We start from the raw sequence: 24,439 nt of genomic DNA, 5'->3' as shown, positions 1-24,439 counted from the left end.
TTCTTTCTCTCTCTTTCTTTCTTTCTTTCTTTCTTTTTTTCTTTTTGAAGAGGTTTGTGCAATAGGACGCATGTGCTCGCCAGAAAGAGAGACAGAGAGACAGAAAGCGAGAAATCACCCCCTGGTGTTTGTGGGGGGATTGGCCACGCCGCAATCCCTTCTCCTCCATTCTCCTCTCAGATCCTGGGCATGCACACGCACACACACATGCATGCACACGTCCGGCATGAATTTAAGCCACTGGGTCTGGGACTCGAACCATGTCGACTACATGGGAGTCCAGTGACATAGCCATTACACCATCTGCTGGTCCATTTATTTAAAATTTTAGAAAACTAACTGATAGCCAAAGAAATCCAATCAGTGTTTGCCTGCTGGAGGGGCAGCGAGGTAGGAAGAAGGAATTGTACAGGGGCAAGAGGACACGTATAGGACTCCGTGTGTTCATGATCCTGAGTGTGGTGGGTTTATAAGTATACACATATGCCCAAACTTATTAAATTGCACAGCTTATTTCATGGCAGCTTATTTCAATTCAATAAAGCTCTTTGAAAGTATACGGATGGGGCCAACTTTGCAGGCTAAAGGTTAAAGGAACTAGATCCCACATGGCTGACCGTGGTTCAAATCTCATCCCCACTGGCTTGAAAAGCACACTGTGCATGCCCCAAATCCTGACAAGGTGGAGAGATGGAGGAGAAGAGATTGTGATGTGACCCCCCCACACCCCATTGAGGGGTACTTTCTCCTTCCTCTCATTCTCTCTGTCTCTCTCTCTCTCTGGCAAACAAACAAAGCCTCTGGCAATTAAACAGTATACTTATGTTTCATTACATAAGGAATAAATAATATTTATTTAATAAATAATAAATATTTCTCCTCTGGTTATCATAAATATAACTTCAGAACACTAAAATCTCCCTTACCTACATATTTAACTTCTCAAGACCTTTCACAGAAAAACACTTGAGCATATGTGAATGAGAAGACATGCACAAGAATATTGATTATATATTGTATGAAACAGAAAAAGAATTAGAAATATATTTAAGTCACAGCTTATTACTTAAGCCCTCATTTATTGAACCTTGCATTTACAGAAGAAACATTGCTCAATGATTACATAGATGCTGCCTTTTAAAGATAGATCTAATGTCATTTTCACTGGCTTCTAAGTAAGTCTGTGAGCCAAGATTTCTTCAAGTGTTCATCACAGAACTATTATAATTACAAAAATAGGGCCAATGATGGTACAATGATAAAATTCGATTCTCTGTGAGACTAGCTCACATGGGAAGGCCAAAACCTCCCAGGGCACACTGAGCATGTACCCATAATCTTGGGCTGGCAGAAGCAAGAGGTGGATTGTAGCACCAAGACGCTGTTAAGGGTGCTATGACTGTCTTTCTTACTCATAAAAGAAAGATACAAACTTTTAAAAAATTACTAAGATGGAACAAAGTAAATGCTCAAAATAATAATTTTGTATTTAAATTATGGTATATACAAATTTTGATAAAATATGCTAACAAATGAACACTAAAAAAGTATGGAAAATGTGGGACCAGGGGGCCTGCAGGTGGTGTAATGGTTGCGTCGCTGGACTCTCACATAGTCAACTGAAGTTCGAGTCCCAGACCTGGCAGCTTAAAATTCATGTCGGGTGCATGTGCATGCATGCCCAGGATCCTGAGAAAAGAGTGGAGGAGAAGGGATTGTGGTGTGGCCGTCCCACCATGGGGGGCGATTTCTCTCTGTCTAAGAATTCCTGAGAAGAGAATGCAGGAGAAGAGAGCAGCAGATGGCATAATAGTTATGTTGCTGGACTCCCATGTAATCAATCGCAGTTCTGGACCTGGTGGCTTAAAACTCACACCAAGTGCATGTGCATGCATGCCCAAGATCCCGAGAGGAAAATGGAGGAGAATGGAATGCGGTGTGCCCATCCCACCATGGGGGGTGAGTTCTTGCTTTCAGTCTTTCTGTCTCTATCTCTCTGGCAAGCACATGTACCCTATAGCAAAAATCTATCTAAAAATAAAAGGTATGTAAAAATGCTACCATGGAGATATATTTCATGACCATGGGAAGATGTTTAAGTGATTTTGTTTTTAAATGGTTATGAAACAATACACAATACATGAACTCCAGAGCCAGATTCCTAGAGTTTAAATCATAGTTCTGCAATTCACAGGGTAATACAGGGCACGTTATATTGTCTCCCTGTGTTTCAGATCCCTCATACGTGTACTGCAGGAAGGAATAGATAACTGACTTACTGCATGTTAAGTGTCAGTAGTATGTCACTTATTTCCCTTATTTTTTTTAGTGAGGTGTTTGTATGCTTCTGTATACAAGACAAAGAAATCAGTAGATATACAAGGAAACTTCAAAAAGTTCATGAAACAATGAAATTAAAGTACAAGTATATTTCAGTGGAAAACTTTTGAAATTCACACAATATTTTTTATAATACGCATTTTCCATAAGCTTTTTTATTTTTTAATTTTTTGGAGAGGTTTCTGCTATAGGGCATGTGCACTCACCAGAAAGAGAGAGACACAGAGATAGAAAGTGACAAATCACCCCCCAGCAGAGATGTTCACACCACAATCCCTTCTCCTCCATTCTCCTCTCAGGATCTTGGGCACGCACACACAAGTACCCAGCATGAGTTTAAGCCACCAGGCCCAGGACTTGAACCGCGGTCAACTACATGGGAGTCCAGCAACATAGCCATTATGCCAACTGCTGGTCCCTCCATTAACTTTTTTAAAGACCCCCCCCCCCCCCCAAGTATAGACCAAAATATAATCAGGGGTTTTTTTTGATGAAGATGTAGATATTTTAACCTCTGTTATAGCTTATTTTTTTAAGTTTTTATAAATTTATTATTATTTTTAAAAATGTGTTGCAGGGCATATGTACTCACCAGAGAAAGATAGTGAGAGAGAGAAAGCAGGCCACCAGTCTAGGACTCAAACCATGGTCAGCCATGTGGGAGTCCAGCACCCTACCACCATGCCATCTGCTGGTCCCAAGCTAATATATTTTAAAATTCATTCTCCATGAGCACATATTAAGTAGAGTTTATTTCTCCTCAGTTTAATTTCCAACAGAGATTTTGAAATTTTCCACTGCTATGAAGTCTTTCTTTCATCTTAGAAAATAGAATTGGCCCCAGATCAAGAAACTTCACAGTTCCCTACAGCAGGTGCCACATTCTTTGCCCTTCTTCCTTTGAAGTAAAGGCCAATATTTCTACAGTAGTTATGTCTTCTCATTAGTGTTATATCTTAGAACAACTGCATTACATTACTTACAAAATCTGCAGTAGGTATGAATTTATCTGTGAAGCTGGTTTATAGCTTAAATTTTTAAGAGTGAGAATATCATGCACAGCAAGCCCATAAAAACATGACTTGATATCATATGGATAAGGCCCTACTGCAGCCCTAATCGTATGTCCCAATACATCAAACATGCGGAAAAGGCCTGAGAAAACATGCTCAAGGTGAAAAGCAACTATTCATTCTATCCTACACCAAAGTAAACAGGAAACAATTAACTGTTAAATTTGGGTTTATATTTTAAGATTGAAATAAACAATTCAATACCATGTCTTATGATTAAGAACGCAGTGAGAAGTTACAACGCCAGAACCACAAGACTTATACTACCCTGAGAAAAGGCTCTACCCTTTAAAAAAAACAGAACTTTGTATGATATGAATCATTCCATCCTGGTTTGTTTGTTTGTTTTTTAAGAGGGACTTTTGTTATTGGGTGCATGCACTTGTCATAGAGACAGAGAGACAGAAAGTGAGAAATCACCACCTGGGGAGATGGTCACGCCACAATCGCTTCTCCTCCATTCACCTCTCCAGATTCTAGGCGCACACACATGTATCCAGTGTGAATTTTAAGCCACTGGGTCTGGGACTCAAACTGCAGTTGACTACATCGGAGTCTAGCTACACAACCATTCCACCATCTGCTGGTCTCTCATTCCATTCTTAATCCAAAGTCTGCATTAGTTGATAATTGGGTTTCTCAGTCTCAGCACTACTGGCATTTTTCTGCCAGATAACTTTTTGTTTTAGGGGCTGTTTTATGCATAATGGCATGTTTATTTAACAGTATCCTTGGCCTTTCCCCACCAGTTACCAATATCACTTCTTCTGATGTAATAATAAAAACATTGCCTAAAAAACCAAAGCTCCAGACATTACCCAGTGTTCCTTGAGATGGAGGTGGCTGGGGGAGGGAAGGGAACCACTTCTAATTAACTGTAGAATAGTGTACCTGAAATAGTCACTAGGCTTTGTAAGATTATAGATCAAGAGGACCAGCAGGTGGCATAGTGGTTAAGGCACTATATCCCACATGTCCAACTTTGTGGATCAAGTCTCAGACCTGGTGGCTTGAGAAACACGGGAGAGGAGAATGGAGCAAAAAGGACTGCTTGGCTATCCTTCCTGGACATGATTTCTCTCTCTCTCTCTCTCTCTCTCTCTCAGTGAGCACACTTGCCCTATGGCAAAAAATCTAAAAAGAAAAAAAATATATACGTCAACAAACTGATCCAAAACTCAAGGTTCACAAATCTTTTTTTTTTTTTTTGGAGAGGTTTTTGCTATAGGGCGCGTGCGCTCGCCAGACAGAGAGAGACAGAGAGACAGAAAGCGAGAAATCACCCCCCAGGGGGGATGGTCACGCCGCAATCCCTTCTCCTCCATTCTCCTCTCGGGATCTTGGGCACGCACGCACACGTGCCTGGCATGAGTTTTAAGCCACCAGGTCCAGGACACGAACCGCGGTCGACTACGTGGGAGTCCAGCAACATAGCCATTATGCTAACTGCTGGTTCCCAAGTTCACAAATCTTTAACGAGGCATTTCTCCCACAATATAGGAAAACATGGTTAATCTGTCTTCAGTGGGCCATGCTCAGAACCCTCTGCCCCCATTCAGGTTCCCTTTCTCCCTCACTCTGTCCTAATAAAGAGGATTTGTCACAACTCAAATGAGAACATGACCACTTCGGGGGTAACGCATGAGAAACAATTTTACTGCTTTTCAGCTTCTCAAAGCAAAGACCTTCCATATATTGATGGAAAGATGTGTAAATTGAAAAACTACAATTGAGAAATACTATTGTATTTCCTATTCAGCCTTGTTATTTATAGCTCTGAGCTACTTTGGTGAGGATAATAAAGAGGAAAATAATTAGAAGCAAATAAAAAGGAGAAATTAAACAAATCATAAGCCAACAGAAGAGAGCACCACACCCAGAATATTATGGCTCAGAGCTAAGATTCCTGATTCCATTCTCAGTCAGAAGCTACAAATAAGGAATCAAGAAGAAAGACCTTGGGTTCCCACACAGGGAAAGCAGTCTCTTCAAAATGCTATGTTACACTATGGTTCCAAATGAGGCTGGGAGGCCCAAACAGCCCAAAACAGGCCAGGAGAGGGTTTCCTATCCCTCATCTTGGGAAGCTCCTGGGCATTCCACGGCCCCAAAGCCTCCCTCCTCTGCCAGGCAGATGCTCAGTCTCCGCACACAGCAAGGTTGCAATTCCAAAGAACCCGCTTCACATACCTACCTATTGTAGGAGAGAAAGGCCAGCAGGAACAGCAGGCCCGCTAACACGTCAGCTCTGCCAACAATCCCAGCCACCTAGGAAGTTTAAAAAAAAAAAAAAACTCAGAAAATGACTCTCAGAGAAGCACTACAAAATGCTTTTCATTTTTAAAGTTTTTTTCTTCCATGACTAAGAGAGGCAAAGACAGTGAGAGAAGCAAAGAAAGGGGGAGCGCCCACGAGAGGGTTCTAATGCCATCATTCACCCCCTTCCGCTTCAAATGCCCAGCCTTCAGCCAACCCACACCTGGTGCACTCAGGCAGGGAGGGCTCTGGCCTCGAACCAGGAGCACTCCCACAGGGGACTGCCTCAAGAGTCATGTTTTACTGCTGCATCACTGTCTGGCTCGCTTTTGTTTTTAGATAAATAAAAAGTATTAATAAAATATTATAGAAAACACATTGTTCTTCAAATTCTGATATGACTAATCACCTCTGATGATCATATATATACACATATATATGCAATAGAAAAGCATAGAAAAAATATATATGCATAGAAAAATGTCTTGACTTTTCCAACTATATATATATATATATATATATATAATATATATTTTAAACAATAAGATTATAGAAATTCATAGAAGGAGGCTCAAAAGAAAGAAGGGGCAAGGTTTTCATACTCAGCTTTATTCTTAACCTCTCTTTAGGGTCCATTGACAGCATTAAAGTTTATTCATTCACTGATTTATTCCAAATAAAAAATTTTGAGTAAGAATTTCATCCCAGACATCATGCTGGCCTTTGAGCACTAGAGTGCTAACGGAGCAGAGGTATTTACAGAGTACTAAGAAAAAGTCAGTTGAGGAATCGACTAGGAAATGAGTGGGAACTCATTGAAAAGACGGTTTCCTTGGAGAAGTCTGTTTCAAGATCGGGACAGGAGGCACAGGGAGTCCGGCTCACCTTCTCCTGTCAGAAAGCAAGAAAGTGCTCAAAAACTGATAGCCAAATGGGCACAGAGGTCAGCGACGAGGACTTCTGCTGACCAAATCTGAGACATGTTGAGTTATCAAAATAAATAACTGCTGCAATATATTCTAGTCTATTCAAAAACCAGAAATCTGTGAGTCCACACTGATAATAAATATAAGGATGAACGAATGGGTACATGCAAGTAGAGTCATACATAAATACTAAGCTAATGAGTGGGAAAAAAGAGCTCTTCTGTCATTCACACATAAGCTAAAGAACACGAAGGGAGCAGTAGTGTTGGAAAACAACCGTTTTGTTTCCAAAAGAACAAAGAGTGAATTGAGCAAGAAACATCAAAAATACCAATAAATACTGAAGATTTTTGAGACACAAAATATTTGCATAGCTTCAAAGTGTCTCTCCACAGGTTACTCATTAGTAGAAAAATAAAAAGAAAATCATTATACTATGGAGAAAATGCATTACATTGCATTACACCTTGACTAGGGGACCAAAATTAAAATCACCATTCCTGCAAAGGAAGTATCATGTATGCAGCGTTCTAGACAGGGATATGTAACCGTAATATATTCAGGACAAAACAGCAAACAAACTTAAATCGAGACACATTCCATAAAAATAGACAAATAAGGGAATCAGCAGTTAGCGTAATGGCTATGTCGCTGGACTCCCACGTAGTCGAACGCAGTTCGCGTCCCGGACCTGGTGGCTTAAAACTCACGCCAGGCACATGTGCGTGAGTGCCCAAGATCCTGAGAGGAGAATGGAGGAGAAGGGATTGCAGCGTGACCATCCCCTCTAGGGGGTGATTTCTCGTTTTCTGTCTCTATGTCTCTCTCTGTCTGTTTGGCGAGCATACACACCCTATAGCAAAAACCTCTTGAAAAAACAAAAAAACACAAATATATATACGTATTAATAAATCATAAAAACTAAATTATAACTTAAAGTTTTATAGCATTTTAATTCATTCTGATTAATATTACATCATGATTTCTAATCATATTGAAAGTCATGATCTCATATAAAATACTGTATATAGTATATACAGTAGGTATATTCTATGCATGTTAAATGTGTCTATAAGTATTTATATATTATACATTATATTTTATATTTTAAAATTGAGTATTATGTATTTACAAATATATGACTTTAATTTATACATCATGTTTTTAATGTAATATACTGTATTTATAAATCATATACAATGCATGTGTTATAATCTATACATGTGTAATATATGTTAGATTATAATTATATAATACAATGTATATTATATAGTAATACAGTATAAGAAATATACTAACATTTTACATTATATACTTCATAATATAAATTGGGCCAGTAGGTGGCATGATGTTTAAGATGCTGTTTTCCTACAAGACCAACCAAAGTTTGAGTCCTGGACCTAGTCGCTTGAAAAATCTGTGTGGTGTAGTGGTTAAGGTGCTGTACTCCTACGTGGCTAACTATGGTTCAAAAACCAGATCTGGTCCCTGCCTAAAGTCCCAAGAGAAGAATGGAGAAGGGACTGCAGTGTGGCCATCCCCCCATAGGGGTGATTTCTCACTTTCCCTCTCTCTGAATCTGTGTGGCAAGTGCATGTGACCTATGATGAAAACTGAAAAAAAAAAAAAAAAAAAAAGAAAAGTAAAGAAAATCATACTGGGTATATGTGCGAGCATGTTCAAAATCCCAGGAAGAAAGTGGAGGAGAAGGGATTACAGCATGGCTAATCCCCTTGGGTGGTGATTTCTCACTTTCCATCTCATTGTCTCTATCACTCTCCAGAAAGTACATGTGTCCTATGGCAAAAATCTAATAAATAAATCCCATAAATTTTATTATAAAATAAAAAAGAAGGGAACCAGCAGTTAGCGTAATGGCTATGTTGCTGGACTACCACGTAGTTGACTGCGGTTTGCGTCCTGGACCCAGTGGCTTAAAACTCACGCTGGGCGCGTGTGCGTGCGTGCCCAAGATCCCAAGAGGAGAATGGAGGAGAAAGGATTGCGGCGTGACCATCCCTCCTGGGGGGTGATTTCTCGCTTTCTGTCTCTATGTCTCTCTCTGTCTGTCTGGCGAGCACACGCACCCTATAGCGAAAACCTCTCCAAAAAATTTTTAAATTAAATTTAAAAAAATTTTTAAAACACTGACAACTGTCCCAAATTAAAAGAGAATAAAGAAAACTAAAGAAAAATTAAGAATAATGCATTCAGTTTTAGATAATACAATGAGGCCAGCTGCAGTGGTGCATCAGTAAGTATAACACAATGGTCTGTGATACAGAGGCCCTATGGGACGGTCCCAGGTTTACATCCTGATGTTTACCTGTACATACAAAGCACATGAATGCTCATAATATGGGCTGGCTATGGCTAGGGATGGATCTCAGCAGGGAGAACCTGTCTTTTTTTGGAGAGGTTTTTCTTATTGGGCGCGTGCACTCGCCAGAAGGACAGAGAGAGACAGAGAGATAGAAAGCAAGAAATCACCCCCCAGGGGGGGATGGCCATGCCACAATCCCTTCTCCTCCATTCTCCTCTCGGGATCTTAGGCACGCACGCACATGCGCCTGGCATGAGTTTAAGCCAACGGTTCCAGGACTCAAACCATGGTCAACTACATGGGAGCCCAGCGACACAGCCATTACACTAACTGCTGGTCCCAAGGGAGACCCTGTCTTACTCTGTCTCTTTGCCCCCCACCTCTTTTTTTTTCTCTCTCATAAGAGAAATAAATAAACTTAAAAAAAAAAAATAGGGCCAGCAGGTGGTATGGTGGTGAAGGTACTGGATCCCACATGGCTTGAGTCCTGGACTTGGCAGCCTGAAAACTGGTTGCTTGTGCATGCATACCCAAACTCCTAAGAGGAGAATGGAGGAGAAGGGATTATGGCAAGAACATCCTTTCTAGACAGTGCTTTCTCACTTTCTCTCTCTCTCTCTGGAAAGTACACATGCACTATAGCCAAACTTAAATAAATAAATAAATATACAACTATATTACTTAGGTGTACAGGGGCATAAATTATGCAACCTACTTTTAAATTCTTCAGAAAATAAATAATATCTTTGTATATGGAGGAAGAAATAGAAAAAAATGATAAAACGAATGTAGTAAAATGTGAACCATTATTGAACCTGGATTAAATGTATGCAGTCATTCTCTGTAGTTTTATTTATTTATCTATTTATTACTTGATAGTACATGCACTCACCAGGGAGAGGAGAGGGAACATATTCCTCCTACTGGGAGATGGTCATGCCACAATCCTTCTCCTCCTTTTCTTTATCCTGTCGCGATTTGGGGCATGCGTGCATGCATGCCCAGTGTGTAATTCGAGCCACTGGGGCTAGAATTTGAACAGTGGTCAGTTATGTGGGATCCAGTTCCTTTAACCACTACAGATCTAGCCATAGTTTTTACATTTGAAATTATTTCAAAGAATACGTTAAGGGTGGGACACAGACTTTATAAATCTTTTTGCTACATAAGAAGTATATGGGGACCAGCAGGTGGCATAATGGCTATGTCACTAGACTCCCATGTAGTCGACCAAGGTTCGAGTCCCAGACATAGTGCTTAAATTTACGCCAGGTCCATGTGCGTGTGGGCCCAAGATCCCGAGAGGAGAATGGAGAAGAAGCGATTGTGGTGTGGCCATCCCCCCTAGGGGGGGCATGATTTCTTGCTTTCTGTCTCTCTGTCTTTCTGGTAATCCCATGTGCCCTATAGCAAAAACCTTTCTAAAAAAAAAAAAAGAAGGAAAGAAAAAAAGAAAGAAAGAAAGAAAGAAAGAAAGAAGTTTGTGCTTTTCTTTTAATGTGTAAGACTCTAATAAAAATGGAGCTGGTTCTTAACAATAAAAAAAACTTCAAAGGAAAGATCACATAAGATCTGAACGATGAGAAGCAGTTCACAAGGGAAAGGAAGAAGGGTGACATTTCAGGCCTAGAGAAGAGCATCACCCAAATCAGGGAGAACTTGACACCCACAGTGGGTTAGGGAATCTATTCACAGTTAATAATAGAAAATAATTTTCTGGGAAAATGCCTGTAAACGTCCTGTGTAATGAGTGCCCTTTGCCGTCATAAAGGGGAAGCAAGGACACCAGCAGGGAGGCGGACCCGCCGAGTCTGAACGCAGACTTCCCTCACCATCTGCGTGAAACCTGCTTTATCATCTTTAATATGTGAGACTGGCGAGTCTCCATAAAATGACTGCAGCACCCCCTGCCCTGTGTGGTTGCTCTAACTAATGAGAGGACCAATATAAGGTGCCTGAGTGATCAGCGCTGCTCTCCTTCCTCTTCTTCCAGAGATGGGGGTAGACGTCTCACTACTGAGACAGGTTTTCCTCTACGGCTCGCCAGAATCATCTCTTTTACTTTAATGTTAACCATGTGTAATTCATTTAACTTGCTCAGAAAATCTAATAGAGTTGATGAAGTTTAAAATTTAAAATATTTAGGGACAGCCTGTGGCATGGTGGTTAAACTGGCTGGATCCTACCTGGCTGACAGAGCAGTTCAGGTCCCAGACCCAGTGACTTAAAAAACACATTAGGCACATGGGTGTGTATGCCCAAAATCCCAAGAGGAGAATGGAGGACAAGGGACAGTGGCATGGCCATTCCCCAGGAGGGTGATTTCTCACTTCCCCTCTCTGCATCTGTCTCTGATGAGCAAACATGCCCTGTAGCAAATTTTTAAAAACTAAAAATATTTAAAGTTTCAATAAAAAAAATCTATGAATACATGTGAACTAACAGCAAGTCATGCCATGAGAAAAATTCTAGCCCAACCTACACCATGAGAAACCTAGACATGGCCAAAGCATTATGCTGACAACAGAGAGCTGAAAGCTATTACCCGAAGTGATTGGCTGGACCACATACTGTTCATTAATTTGTTAACCTACAAGGAACTTGAGTGCCAGATCAGGAAGACTGCATGACTCCAGCACAGTAGGCAGTGATGATATGACGTCACCATGGTGTTAAAGTTCAGCTAATACTCCCAGTCTGCATGGGTTACCCGTGAGGCCCAGAACTGCTCAGCCTACCATATCCTTGGGCATTTAGCTCAGCATCACCTGAAAGGCCTCTTGAGGAGTAAACAGAGCGTTTGATTTGCCAGCAACAAAGTCTTGGGATAAGGCAAGCATTGAGGCCCACAGGGTTATTCATCACTGTACGACTGATGTGGCCAACAGCAAGACTTGCAAGCTGATACAGGGTGCAGCGAGCTGAATCAGGCTATCGTGAGCTAGGCGAGCATAACTAATGCACTAAAGGCGTCCTAAAGCCCTGCCTCTCACACTGCCGCCAGTTTGGAAGCAAGAGCCACAGAACACGCCAGTTGGATGTGCCAGATAGAAGGAATGTAGCGTCCCTTGGAGCAGAAGCTCAGAGAGGGTGTTGAAATGTTAGTTCTGACATGGATGGGCTCTCTTGCCAGTTCACACCACTAAGCATGCACTGAACATTGACTCCCTGGGGCAAAGGGTTAAAACATGTCTCAAAATAAGGTGCTTGTCTTCAACTATTACGTATCTGTCTAGACCAGCATTCACAGGGTAACTCAACTAGTCAGCATCAAATATCTAGTAACTGTGTCTTTTATTCCAGTAATTCCCATTTCCCAGATGCCTCCCATCCTCCAGGTACAATGCCAGTTGGAGGGATACGTTCTGCCTCTAGGAGTTTAACAACTGGTGAGAAGTCAAAGAGGATATTAAATATGATCCAAGGAAACTGTAGGCATCATGAGAAAAGGAATCATTTCCCGGAGAATGTTGGAGGGATTCTTTTTTTCTTTTTTTTTTTTTGGAGAGATTTTCACTATAGGGCGTGTGCGCTCGCCAGACAGACAGAGAGAGACAAAGAGACAGAAAGCGAGAAATCACCCCTCAGAGGGGATGGTCACGCTGCAATCCCTTCTCCTCCATTCTCCTCTCGGGATCTTGGGCACGCATGCACACGCGCCCGGCATGAGTTTTAAGCCACCGGGTCCAGGACACGAACCGCGGTTGACTACGTGGGAGTCCAGCGACATAGCCATTCCGCTAACTGCTGGTTCCCATGGGATTCATTTTGACTATAGGATCTGGGAAGGTTTCATGAAAGGGCTGGCCTTTAAAAAGGACTTAAAGGATAGACCAGACAGATTTCAGAAAGCTCAAGAAAGGAGAATGTGGAGCAAAGGCTAGGGAGGGAGTAAAAATTGCATTCCAAATAGTTTCATGAAAGGGCTGGCCTTTAAAAAGGACTTAAAGGATAGACCAGACAGATTTCAGGAAGCTCAAGAAAGGAAAATGTGGAGCATAGGCCAGGGAGGGAGTAAAAATTGCATTCCAAATAGAGGATGTAAGAGTGGCAGGAAAGAGGTTTGAAAATACATGGAGTGTTTCTGGAACGGGAGGCACGAAGTGATGAAGAGCGTGAAGTTAATGAAACAAGGGGGCAGGGCTGTGGGAAGCCCAGATGGAATATTAAGTTGGAGCTGAGTGGACTTGATCCTATGACAGTGTGGGCGGGGTCACAGGGTGATGGGAAGTACAAAAGCGATAGGCCAAGTCATGATAAGGAAAAATATATATGTAGAATGGACAGCATGCATTTTGGCCTCAAACTGAGCTTTTCATCACAAAGGGAGTGACGGTCACATGGGAACCGCCTTAAACAAATATCCAAATGCTGGAAAAACACCAAGAACAAAACTAGACAGAATTCCCAACAGTGTAACATGCAGATCTCCTAGCAAGAGTAACATTAGAAAAGGCTGATTAGAATTTAATTTGCTCTCAAAACTTGTTCGTTTTTGGAACACCAGTCCTAGGATTTATATGATGTATACTATATGTAAAAGGTTGCAATTTATCTGTAAGAATGCATACTATTAGCATCAGACAGGGCCAGGAATGCACACTTAACACATGGCAATGGCTACGAGCCAGAATGACTGATGAGATCATGACCAGTTTTCTCCTACGTGCTGCTGTCTCAGTTCTAGAAATGGTGACCTGGTCCTTGACTCCACAGCTCAGCATTTCCTGTTCTTGCTTCAATGTGACAAAAATACATCCCCTCAAGCCAGCAACACCTTTGTGGTAATTAAATTTTACTTCTCCTAGATTGCAATAATTTCCCCTGTTCTCCCCATGTCTCTATTGATTTTTCTCATGATTCAGGATTCGGAAAAACATATAAATATCCCAAGAAATATACCATTAAGAATTCCTTCCGAGAATCTCAGAGCCTTGAAATGAGGGAAGTCTGGTTTACTTTGTTTATTGCTATCATCCTTCACTAAATGACTTAGTCACTGTATTACAGTCACTCAAAAATATGCTGAAAGACTGAGTAAGGAAAGTTGTGCCTATTTTCTTAGATTGGAATTCTCTCCACTAGAGTTCTCGTCTTATTACACATACTGTTTCGTTTGTGTCATTTATGATTTCTGACTTTTCTATGAGCCTGTGAATAAGCTGTGGGTAGAGATCCTACTACCCACCCCCATATACCCCTGACACCTTGAAGAATGTTCTACATCAAGTACTTCTTAACTATGTGGATTTTTCCTTTCTCAGAGTTTATTTATTTTCTTCATAAAAAAGAGAGAGAGAGAGAGAGTGCAAGACCCTCAATAGGATCTTCATTCCACAATTCTCTCCCCCTTGCCCTCCAGCCAGTAGCCAGTCAGATCTGTTCAGGTCACGGTGTTCAGTAGACCCAGAGCACGAACCTGGAGCTTTCTCATACGGCCTCCAGCATCACATAGCATCGCCCCTACTAATGGGCCACCCAGGCTGAGCTGACTATTGACTACACAATTAATAAATCGAATCCTTAGTCACAGCAACATGTCTATATGCAATTATAGTCATGTGTTAAATTAAAACCCACTCCCAAATTTTATATTCCTCATCCTTTCTGGTCCCATTTTTGTTCTTATTTTGAGAACGGGAGCTATTTTCCAGCAACTCCCTCTCCCATTACACTATAGTCTTATGTTTTTTAATAATTTATTGCTGCATCTTTTTTTTTCTTTTAGAGAGAGAGAAATTTTTGCTATAGGGTATGTGTGCTCACTGGAGAGACAGAGAAATAGAAAGCAAGAAATCACCCCCCAGGAAGGATGGCCACACTACAATCCTTTCTCCTCCATTCTCCTCTTGAGATTATGGGCACAGATGCACTTGTGCCCAGTGTGTTTCAAGTTGCTAGGTCCAGGATTCACACCACGGTCAACCAACTACGTGGGCATCCAGTGACATAACCATTGTCATGTGCTGGTCACAGTATTTTTTTTTTTAGAAACTTTTTTCTTTTTGCTGCTATAGGGCACATGCACTCACCAGAGAGACAGAAAGTGACAAATCACACTGGGGGGATGGCCACACTGCAATCCCTTCTCCTCTATTCTCTACTATAGATTTTGGGCACACATATACACTTGCCTGGCTTGAGTTTTCAGCCACCAAGTCTAGGACTCAAACCATGGTCAACTACTTGGGAGTCCAGCAATGTAACCATAATGCCATTCTGCTAATCCCCACCGTACCTTCTACAAGATGTTTTGCTTTTTATATTTCTCTGCCTTCCCCCTTAGAAATCTGAATGAAATTTAGAATTAGCAGTCTCTTGATTTTACTTTGCAGTATAAGTGATTTCATAGGTCACATTTCTGTGCCTCTTGCTTATACCTCCTTCATCTTCTTACGAATGTAAATACGCCCTTACCATCCTTCCCCTAAATAAATGTCCAACTCTCAAACTCCTTTGTTCTTCTAATCGTATTACTATGGTTATTTTTCCTGATGAGTAGAAAAGCCCTTTAAAACCGCTTTTTAAAGGTCATTTTGCTAATGGAGTTGAATTCTAAGAAAAGAAAAGAAAAACTATCAGCTCACAGTCACTGCCCAAGTTGCCTGTTTTTCATGCCCTCTCTACAACTGCTAAATTAAAACTGTTACCCTTCTCATGTGTTCCTTCCTATGACAATTGTCACCAAGACACTCAAAGCATGGATTTCAGCTGTATTTAAAAATGTATTTAGCAGAAATATAATATTGCCTGTGATATCAGATTAAAACCCGCGGTGACGCCAACCACGCAGCCGTCATGTCTAGGAGTGGCCGTTCCTGATTTGTCCCCTTCATATTATGTCCAAGAAGACCATTAAAAATGTACGTACCTCTCTCCTCTTTTTCAGTTTATATCCAAAGCTATTCACCATCATTTTAAATACTTGAAAGGATCTAACTTCCCCTGCATTGTAAATACTGACATTTTAAAATAAGAACCTCATGTTACTGTTTTAAATGCACCAAATGGAATCTGAACACAATACAAACACGAGGTCTGTCATCTTCCATTTATACAGGTGAATTTACACGGGCTCTTCTTGAAATGGTAGACAGGTTATAACCTTCTTCCTTCAACTCATGCTTCCATTTTATTCCCCCCTCGAATTTTTTTTAATGCATCACATAGTTGTGTTTAAAAATATTTATCATCCTAACTCCCATAATAAAAATTAATTTTTAAAATTTCCTCCAATCATAAGTCATCCAGTGTTAAATATTTTAATTTGTATTACTAGTCCAATAATTATTCATTCACAATTGTCTATCATAGAGTAGACAAATGACAATTATTTAAAATTTTTTCTTTAAACCATTTGGCATATCTGGGTATTTTTTAAATAAATTCACTTATCTGTGGCTGATCTCACTTCTGGTTAGAATAAGACAGCATGGGGACCAGCAGAATAAGACAGCATGGGGACCAGCAGATGGCATAGTGGTTACGTCACTGGACTCCCATGTAGTCGATGGCAGTTTGAGGCCCAGAACTGGCAGCTTGAAACTCACACTGGATGTGTGTGTATGCGTGCCCAAAATCCCAGGGAGAGAATGGAGGAGAAAGGTTTGAGGCATGACCATCCTCCCTGGGGGACGATTTCTCACTTTCTATCTCTATTTCTCTCAGTGTTTCCAGCGAGCACACGCACTCTATAGCAAAAATCTCTCTTAAAAAAAAAAAAAAAAAGAAGTAGAAGACAGCAAATAGCATCAATATTATTCCTAGCCTTCATGTTTACAGACCACTCATATATATGAGAACAGAAGTAGCCATCAGTTATAGTAATGACTTAATTCTATGAACTCCTAAGTTATCACCAGGTGTCACTCAGTGATCTATCATCTAACATAATTTTTTTTAAGTTTATTTATGTATTATTTCCATGAGAAAAAGAAACAGAGCGAGAGAAAGAGAGAGAGAGAGATGAGCTCCCTCAAAAGGGTCTCACACTGCAGTTTTCTCCCTAGCCTTTCCCGCCAGCCAGGACCACAAGTGTGTGAGTGTCTGGAGTGTTCAGGTCAACCTAGGGACAGAACCTGTATCTTCCACATAAATGCAACATGACAGAGAGTGTGTTACTTCTGTGCCATCGCTGCTGACCCTCTAACATAACAGTTCATGATCTACCACCTGACGACTCAGATGCTTTTATTTATGTTTTAAAGAATTATTTCTTTAATTTTATTTATCGTTCTATTATTGGGGGCCAGCAGATGGCATGATGGTTAAGGGCATGGACTCCTACTTGGCCTACCACAGTACTAATCCCAAACCTGGCGGCTTGTTTTCTGTCTCTCTCTGGTCAAATTAAAATAAATAAAATAAATAGATAAAGTTAAATAAAATAATTATTATTTTTTAAAATATGCTATCTGGCACATGCTCTCATCAGAGAGAGAGGGCGAACATGAGAAAGCAAGCTGCCAGATCTGAGACTCGAACCGCCGTCATCCATGTGGGAGTCCAGCACTTTTACCACCACACCACTTGCTGGCCTCAATCAGATTCTTTTTTAATTTGATCAAAAGCAAAGAATTTAAAGCACGCATCACCAAAGTTACATGTCAGTAGAGTCATTTACTTTCACGGTTTCTTAGAAACAGCAAAAGGCTTTCTGAAAATTTACCGAAGAAGCACCTTATTCAGAAAGAACTGAGAAAATTACTTTTAACAAGGTCAATTTTTTGTAAAGTGATTTTTTTTAAATCAATCTATTTATCACTCCATCACACAATCATACTTTTTTCCATACCTTGGCCTTATATATTTATAAATCTGCTTATGGAAAGTGTCCATCATATATGGGAGGGGGAGCTCCAAAGCGTTCATGAAAAATGTGTATTATGAGACAATTATGTGTGGATTTCAACATTTTTAAACTAAAACAAAGTCAATTTTTTTTTTCCTAAGTTTTGTGAGAGGGCACATGTACTCACCGGAGAGAAAAAGAGAAGTCAAATGAGAAAACACTCCCTGGGGGAATGGTCACACTGAAATCTCTTTTCTTCCACCCCTCCCTCTCTTTGGGATCCTGGGCACACATGTACGCTTGCTCACTCATGTCTCGAGCCACCGGGTTCAGGACTTGTACAGTCAGCTACATGGGATCTAGCCACCCCAACCACAAAGCCACGGGCTGGGTAAATTCATACCTTAACTATCCTTTTCCACAGACTTGAAAAAAATAAATTGCCAGAGGGTACATGCACTCAGGAGAGAGAGAGAGAGAGAGAGAGAACTCCCCAGGAGGAGAGAGAGAGAGAGAACTCCCCAGGGAGCATGGTCATGCTGCAATCCCTTCTCCTTCATTTTTCTACCCTGTTGGGGCATACATGTCCTGCATGTTTTTCTTTTCTTTTCTTTTTTAAAGAATTATTCTATTTAACTTTTATTTATTTTTATTTGACCAGAGAGGGACAAAATGAGAGAAGGGGAAAGTGAGAAAGCAAGCTGCCAGGTCCAGGACTCAAACCGCAGTCGGCCATGTGGGAGTCCAGTGCCCTTACCCACCATGCTACCTGCTGGCCCCAGCCCTGTATGTTTTTCAAACCACAGGGATCAGGACTTGAACAGTGGTTGGTCATGTGGTACCTAGCTCTCCTGACTACCAGGCTACAGGTGTGGTCCTCCACAAACTTTTTACAAGTCCCCTGGTAACTTAATTGGCAAAACCAGTTCTCATTACAAAACCAATGAGAAAAAAAATGGATCTTGCATTGGTTCATACAAACATATTATTACACATTCCCATGGCAACTGTTTCATTTTATAGTTCAGAGCTTTATCATAGGCTACCAAACCCTCTCTCTCTATCTATTTTTTTTTTCCTAAGAATTATTTAGGGGGCTGGCAGGTGGTGTGGTGGTTAAGGTACTAGACTCCCACATGGCTGACCACAGTTCAAGTCCCAGACCTGGTAGCTTGCTTTCTCACTCACACTCTCTGGTCAAACTGAAGAATAATAATACATAAAATTAAAATAAATAACTCACAAAAAAGAATTATTCAATTTTTCTTATTAAATAGAGAGAAAGTGAGAAAGCAAGCTGCCAAATACAGGACATGAACCAAAGTCGGCCATGTGGGAGTCCAGTGCCTTAACCACCATACCACCTGCTGTCCCCTACCAACACTATTTCCAATGCCAGGCTGTATTTATCACAGGAGGATCTAACAGACAGGAAAAGACATGAAGCCCTACTTTGGGTTTATAGTACCTTAAGTGAAGGAGACCTAACTGATATCAATATGTCAAACTGTTCCTTTGCAAGGTGTCTCAGAGGTTTGCTCACCTAATGTATGCAAGGTATTATGTTGGTGTAAACTTCATTGTGGCTTTACATTGCTCAAATATGCCATCTGATGTTGGATACATTTTTAAATAAATGTAGTTATGTTATCCATCATTTTAATGCACATTTCTCACTCTTTTTTTTTTTGCTAATGACTTATTACTTGCTGTTTATTTTATATATATTTTAGACTGGAAATGATATTGGACAAAAAACAAATTTGAGCAATTTTGTTTTTTGAGTTCAAAGTGGGTAGTGAAGAGCAAAGACAACCTGCAACATCAACAACGCATTGGTCCAAGAACTGCTAATGAACGCACAGTGCTGTGGTGGTTCAAGAAGTTTTGCAAAGGAGACGAGAGCCTCGAAGATGAGGAGCATAGTGGCCAGCCTTTGGAAGTCGACAACAATCAGTTGAGAGCAGTCATCGAAGCTGATCCTCAACAACTACACAAGAAGTTGCCAAAGAACTCAACATCAACCACTCTGCTTATTCGGCATTTGAAGTAAATTGGAAAGGTGAAACAGCTCGATAAGTGGGTTCCTCATGAGCTTACTGAAAGTTTTTACAAATCTTCATTTTGAAGTGTCATCATCTCTTATTCTACACAACAACAAACCATTTCTTGATTGAACTGTGACACGCACTGAGAAGTGGATTCTATATGACAACCAAGGATGACCAGCTCAGTAGTTAGACCAAAAAAGAAGCTCCAAAGTACTTCCCAAAGCAAAACTTATACCAAAAAAAGGGCCATGGTTACTGTTTGATGGGGTCTGAGCTACTACAGCTTTCAGAATCCCAGCGAAATCATTACATCCGAGACGCCACAAATGGATGAGACACACTGAAAACTGCAACTCCTGCAGCCAGCACTGGTCAACAGAAAGGGCCCAATTCTTCTCCACAACAACATAATACTTCAAAAGTTATAATTAGTGGACAGGGTTTTGCCTTATCTGCTATTTTCACCTGACTCACCAACCAAGTACCACTTCTTCAAGCATCTTGACAACTTTGCACCGGGAAAACGCTGCCGCAACCAGCAAAATGCAGAAGATTCTTTCCAAAAGTCCGTCAAGAGCCAGCAGATGGCATAATGGTTATGCTACTGGGTTCCCACATGGCTCACTGCGGTTCAAGTCCTGGACCTGGTGGCCTCAAACTCACTCAGGTCATATGTGCATGTGTGCCCAGGATCCTGGAAGGAGAGCAAAGAAGGGACTGCAGTGTGGCAAGCCCCCTGAAGGGTGATTTCTCACTTTCTGTCTCTCTGTCTCTCCAGTGAATGCACACACCCTATAGCAAATATCACTCTCTTAAAAAAAAAGAAACAGATTTGTTTTACTTTTGTTTTTGCAATAGGGCATGTGTGCTCACCAGAGAGAAAGAGGAAAAGTAAGAAACCGCCCCCCAGAGGATATGACCACATCACAATCCCTTCTTCATTCTCCTCAGGATTTTTAGGCACACACGCACACACACACACACACACACACACACACACACATACATGCACTCAGCATGATTTTCAAGTCACAGGTCCAGGACTTGAACCACTGTCGGTCATGTGGGTGTGCAGCACCTTAACCACCACACCACCTGCTGACCCCCACACACACACCAAAGCACGCATTTTTATGCCACAGGCTTAAACTTACTTCTTGTTGGCAAAAATGTGTTGATTATAATGGTTCCTATTTTGATTAATAAAGATGTGTTTGAGCCTCGCTATAATTATTGAAAATGTATGGTCTGAAACCGGACTTGCTTTGGCACCAACCCCATATTCTTAATTTTCATTAAAATGAGAGAAGGGCAATGGAAAAAGAGGGTAGGGGGACAAAGGGACATATCTACTGAAGATATGTTCTCAGGCAGATTAACTTCAGGAAACTGTCCAGATCCAATTTGAGGTGCTGTAAAAGATTGTTCTGAAACCGTGGTGTTGACGTACCCCTCAGAAAACCTGCACTTTGCATGAGCAACACACATCAGATAAACCAGCTGTGTTCCTGAGACGTGAGGCAAGGCAGCTGAGCAATGCCATCTCATCTGTGGCATGATGAAGTAAGTACTGTCAAGAGCATCACGGAGCCAAACTAGCAATACTTCTAAATCAATTTCTCATCGTTCGCAAAGTAACCACACTTCTTAAATCTCTTGGAAAACAATCTGCTAGTCTCCTTGGTCTATCTTTCTGACTTGAAGAAAGTCAGTCTAACTTTTATGGGCTTTCCCCAGTACCTGTCATTCTGCATCATCCATATTATAAATATGACACAGAGTGAGAAAAAGTAAAATAGAAACGCAGAGTAGGAACAATGACTCAGCATGGTAAGTCTCTCAAAATGCCTCTTGCTGTTTAAACTACATTAAGACTTAAATTTTCTGTAAAGAAAAAACCGCGAACTTTCATTACTATCTGAAATAATAACAATGGTTATGTAGAAAAGCAGTTAAATCCTATAGATGCAATAAAGCCAATTTGAACATTCAACCAGAAAGTCGTCAAGTAGAATGTTTTATATAAAGGTAAACATTTCACTAGCACTTTAAGTCACATGGCTTTGAAAGGGGAAAAAATGGGCTTAGCTTATATTGGGTCATCGGAAAAGTCACAATGTATTTTTCTGTTTTTCTGTGCAAAAATGTGTCATGACTTTCCCAACGACCCAGTCTATACACATATCGTGTGTATACATGTATTGTTTTTTGGTTCATTATTTCATTGTGTTCCAATTATACTTACCGCCTCAGTGTGAATAGGATGCACAGCAAAAAGCAACGCCGTAATGAAAGCAAGTCCACGATTCTTGAAGACAGTTTTATCACAGGTGTACATCAGCACGAGCGTCACTAAGCAGTGTAATATCACATTTACTGCATGAAAGTAGAATGGGTCCATGCCCGTCAAAAATATGTTCAGCCTATAAAACAAAAACAAAAGCAAACCTGTATTGACTCTAAACACAACGTAACTTGAGGAAAATAGAGGGAATCTATATTAAAAAGACAAGTTACTCAATCGTTTTCAAGTGATTCCTAATATCAGATTATTTCGTACATTGGAATATGTCAATTTTTTCATGTCTGAGATGTCTCCTATCTGCAGAAATCCATGCATGTGCAATACAATATCATTAAAGTTCTGGAAACCTGGGTCTCACTGAGAAGGCAAGCAAGCCAGTGCTGAACCTGTCTGTCCCTCATTCCATGGCTAACGCAAACACCCCTGCGATGTTCTTGCTTTCACACCAACTCCTCCTTAGCAGCTGAGTGTTCAAAGGCAAGTCTAAAGTACTAAGGGTCAGAACCACAGCCACGGGGGATGACAGAAGCTCCAAGACCATGACTGCAGTCACAGTTGGGACAAACCAGGGATGACCATGTTCTCTCCCCATGGTGCTGCCAGGAACCATGCTGGCAGGTTATTCATCGTCTACCATCCCACACAGAGACCCCCACGTTAGGGCACCTACATGCTATGACAAATGCAGCTGAAATTAATAAAAAGATGAGCCAAATCATGATGTTTCAGAATTTGTGTTAAGTGTTTTTTAACAAAAATTCTCACAGATCTCAGAATCTGATTTTGGGGTTTTGTTGTTGTTGTTTTGGTGAGATTTTTGCTATAGGGTGTGTGCACTCACCAGAGAGACAAAAAGGAAAAAAATCACTACCACCACCACCACCCCCAATGAGGGTATGACCATGTAGCAACCCCTTTTCCTCCATTGTCCTCTCAGGATCTTGAGCACACATGCACACATACCCACCATGATTTTAAGTCATGGGTTTGGGAATCAAACCATGGGCTCGATAAGTGGGTTCCTCATGAGCTTACTGAAAGTTTTTACAAATCTTCATTTTGAAGTGTCATCATCTCTTATTCTACACAACAACAAACCATTTCTTGATTGAACTGTGACACGCACTGAGAAGTGGATTCTATATGACAACCAAGGATGACCAGCTCAGTAGTTAGACCAAAAAAGAAGCTCCAAAGTACTTCCCAAAGCAAAACTTATACCAAAAAAAGGGCCATGGTTACTGTTTGATGGGGTCTGAGCTACTACAGCTTTCAGAATCCCAGCGAAATCATTACATCCGAGACGCCACAAATGGATGAGACACACTGAAAACTGCAACTCCTGCAGCCAGCACTGGTCAACAGAAAGGGCCCAATTCTTCTCCACAACAACATAATACTTCAAAAGTTATAATTAGTGGACAGGGTTTTGCCTTATCTGCTATTTTCACCTGACTCACCAACCAAGTACCACTTCTTCAAGCATCTTGACAACTTTGCACCGGGAAAACGCTGCCGCAACCAGCAAAATGCAGAAGATTCTTTCCAAAAGTCCGTCAAGAGCCAGCAGATGGCATAATGGTTATGCTACTGGGTTCCCACATGGCTCACTGCGGTTCAAGTCCTGGACCTGGTGGCCTCAAACTCACTCAGGTCATATGTGCATGTGTGCCCAGGATCCTGGAAGGAGAGCAAAGAAGGGACTGCAGTGTGGCAAGCCCCCTGAAGGGTGATTTCTCACTTTCTGTCTCTCTGTCTCTCCAGTGAATGCACACACCCTATAGCAAATATCACTCTCTTAAAAAAAAAGAAACAGATTTGTTTTACTTTTGTTTTTGCAATAGGGCATGTGTGCTCACCAGAGAGAAAGAGGAAAAGTAAGAAACCGCCCCCCAGAGGATATGACCACATCACAATCCCTTCTTCATTCTCCTCAGGATTTTTAGGCACACACGCACACACACACACACACACACACACACACACACACATACATGCACTCAGCATGATTTTCAAGTCACAGGTCCAGGACTTGAACCACTGTCGGTCATGTGGGTGTGCAGCACCTTAACCACCACACCACCTGCTGACCCCCACACACACACCAAAGCACGCATTTTTATGCCACAGGCTTAAACTTACTTCTTGTTGGCAAAAATGTGTTGATTATAATGGTTCCTATTTTGATTAATAAAGATGTGTTTGAGCCTCGCTATAATTATTGAAAATGTATGGTCTGAAACCGGACTTGCTTTGGCACCAACCCCATATTCTTAATTTTCATTAAAATGAGAGAAGGGCAATGGAAAAAGAGGGTAGGGGGACAAAGGGACATATCTACTGAAGATATGTTCTCAGGCAGATTAACTTCAGG

The 24,439-nt window shown here is 41.0% G+C and overlaps 1 protein-coding gene across 1 annotated transcript in view; it reads right to left on the bottom strand.

Moving 5' to 3' along the window:
• Positions 1–24,439, bottom strand: part of TMTC1 (transmembrane O-mannosyltransferase targeting cadherins 1) — a gene marked incomplete at its 5' end in the record, with an annotated part of 320,118 nt that overhangs the window by 274,153 nt on the left and 21,526 nt on the right. The window contains one exon of the mRNA XM_014587030.2: positions 5,608–5,681. Within this exon, the coding sequence (XP_014442516.1) occupies positions 5,608–5,681 (74 nt within the window). The remainder of the gene's footprint in view (positions 1–5,607; positions 5,682–24,439) is intronic.

The sequence above is a fragment of the Tupaia chinensis genome, unplaced genomic scaffold (assembly GCF_000334495.1).
Source record: "Tupaia chinensis unplaced genomic scaffold, TupChi_1.0 Scaffold000028_1, whole genome shotgun sequence".
Classification (NCBI taxonomy): domain Eukaryota; kingdom Metazoa; phylum Chordata; class Mammalia; order Scandentia; family Tupaiidae; genus Tupaia; species Tupaia belangeri.
The sequence above is the reverse complement of the archived record's forward strand: the minus strand, read 5'-3'. Positions and strand labels throughout refer to the sequence as shown.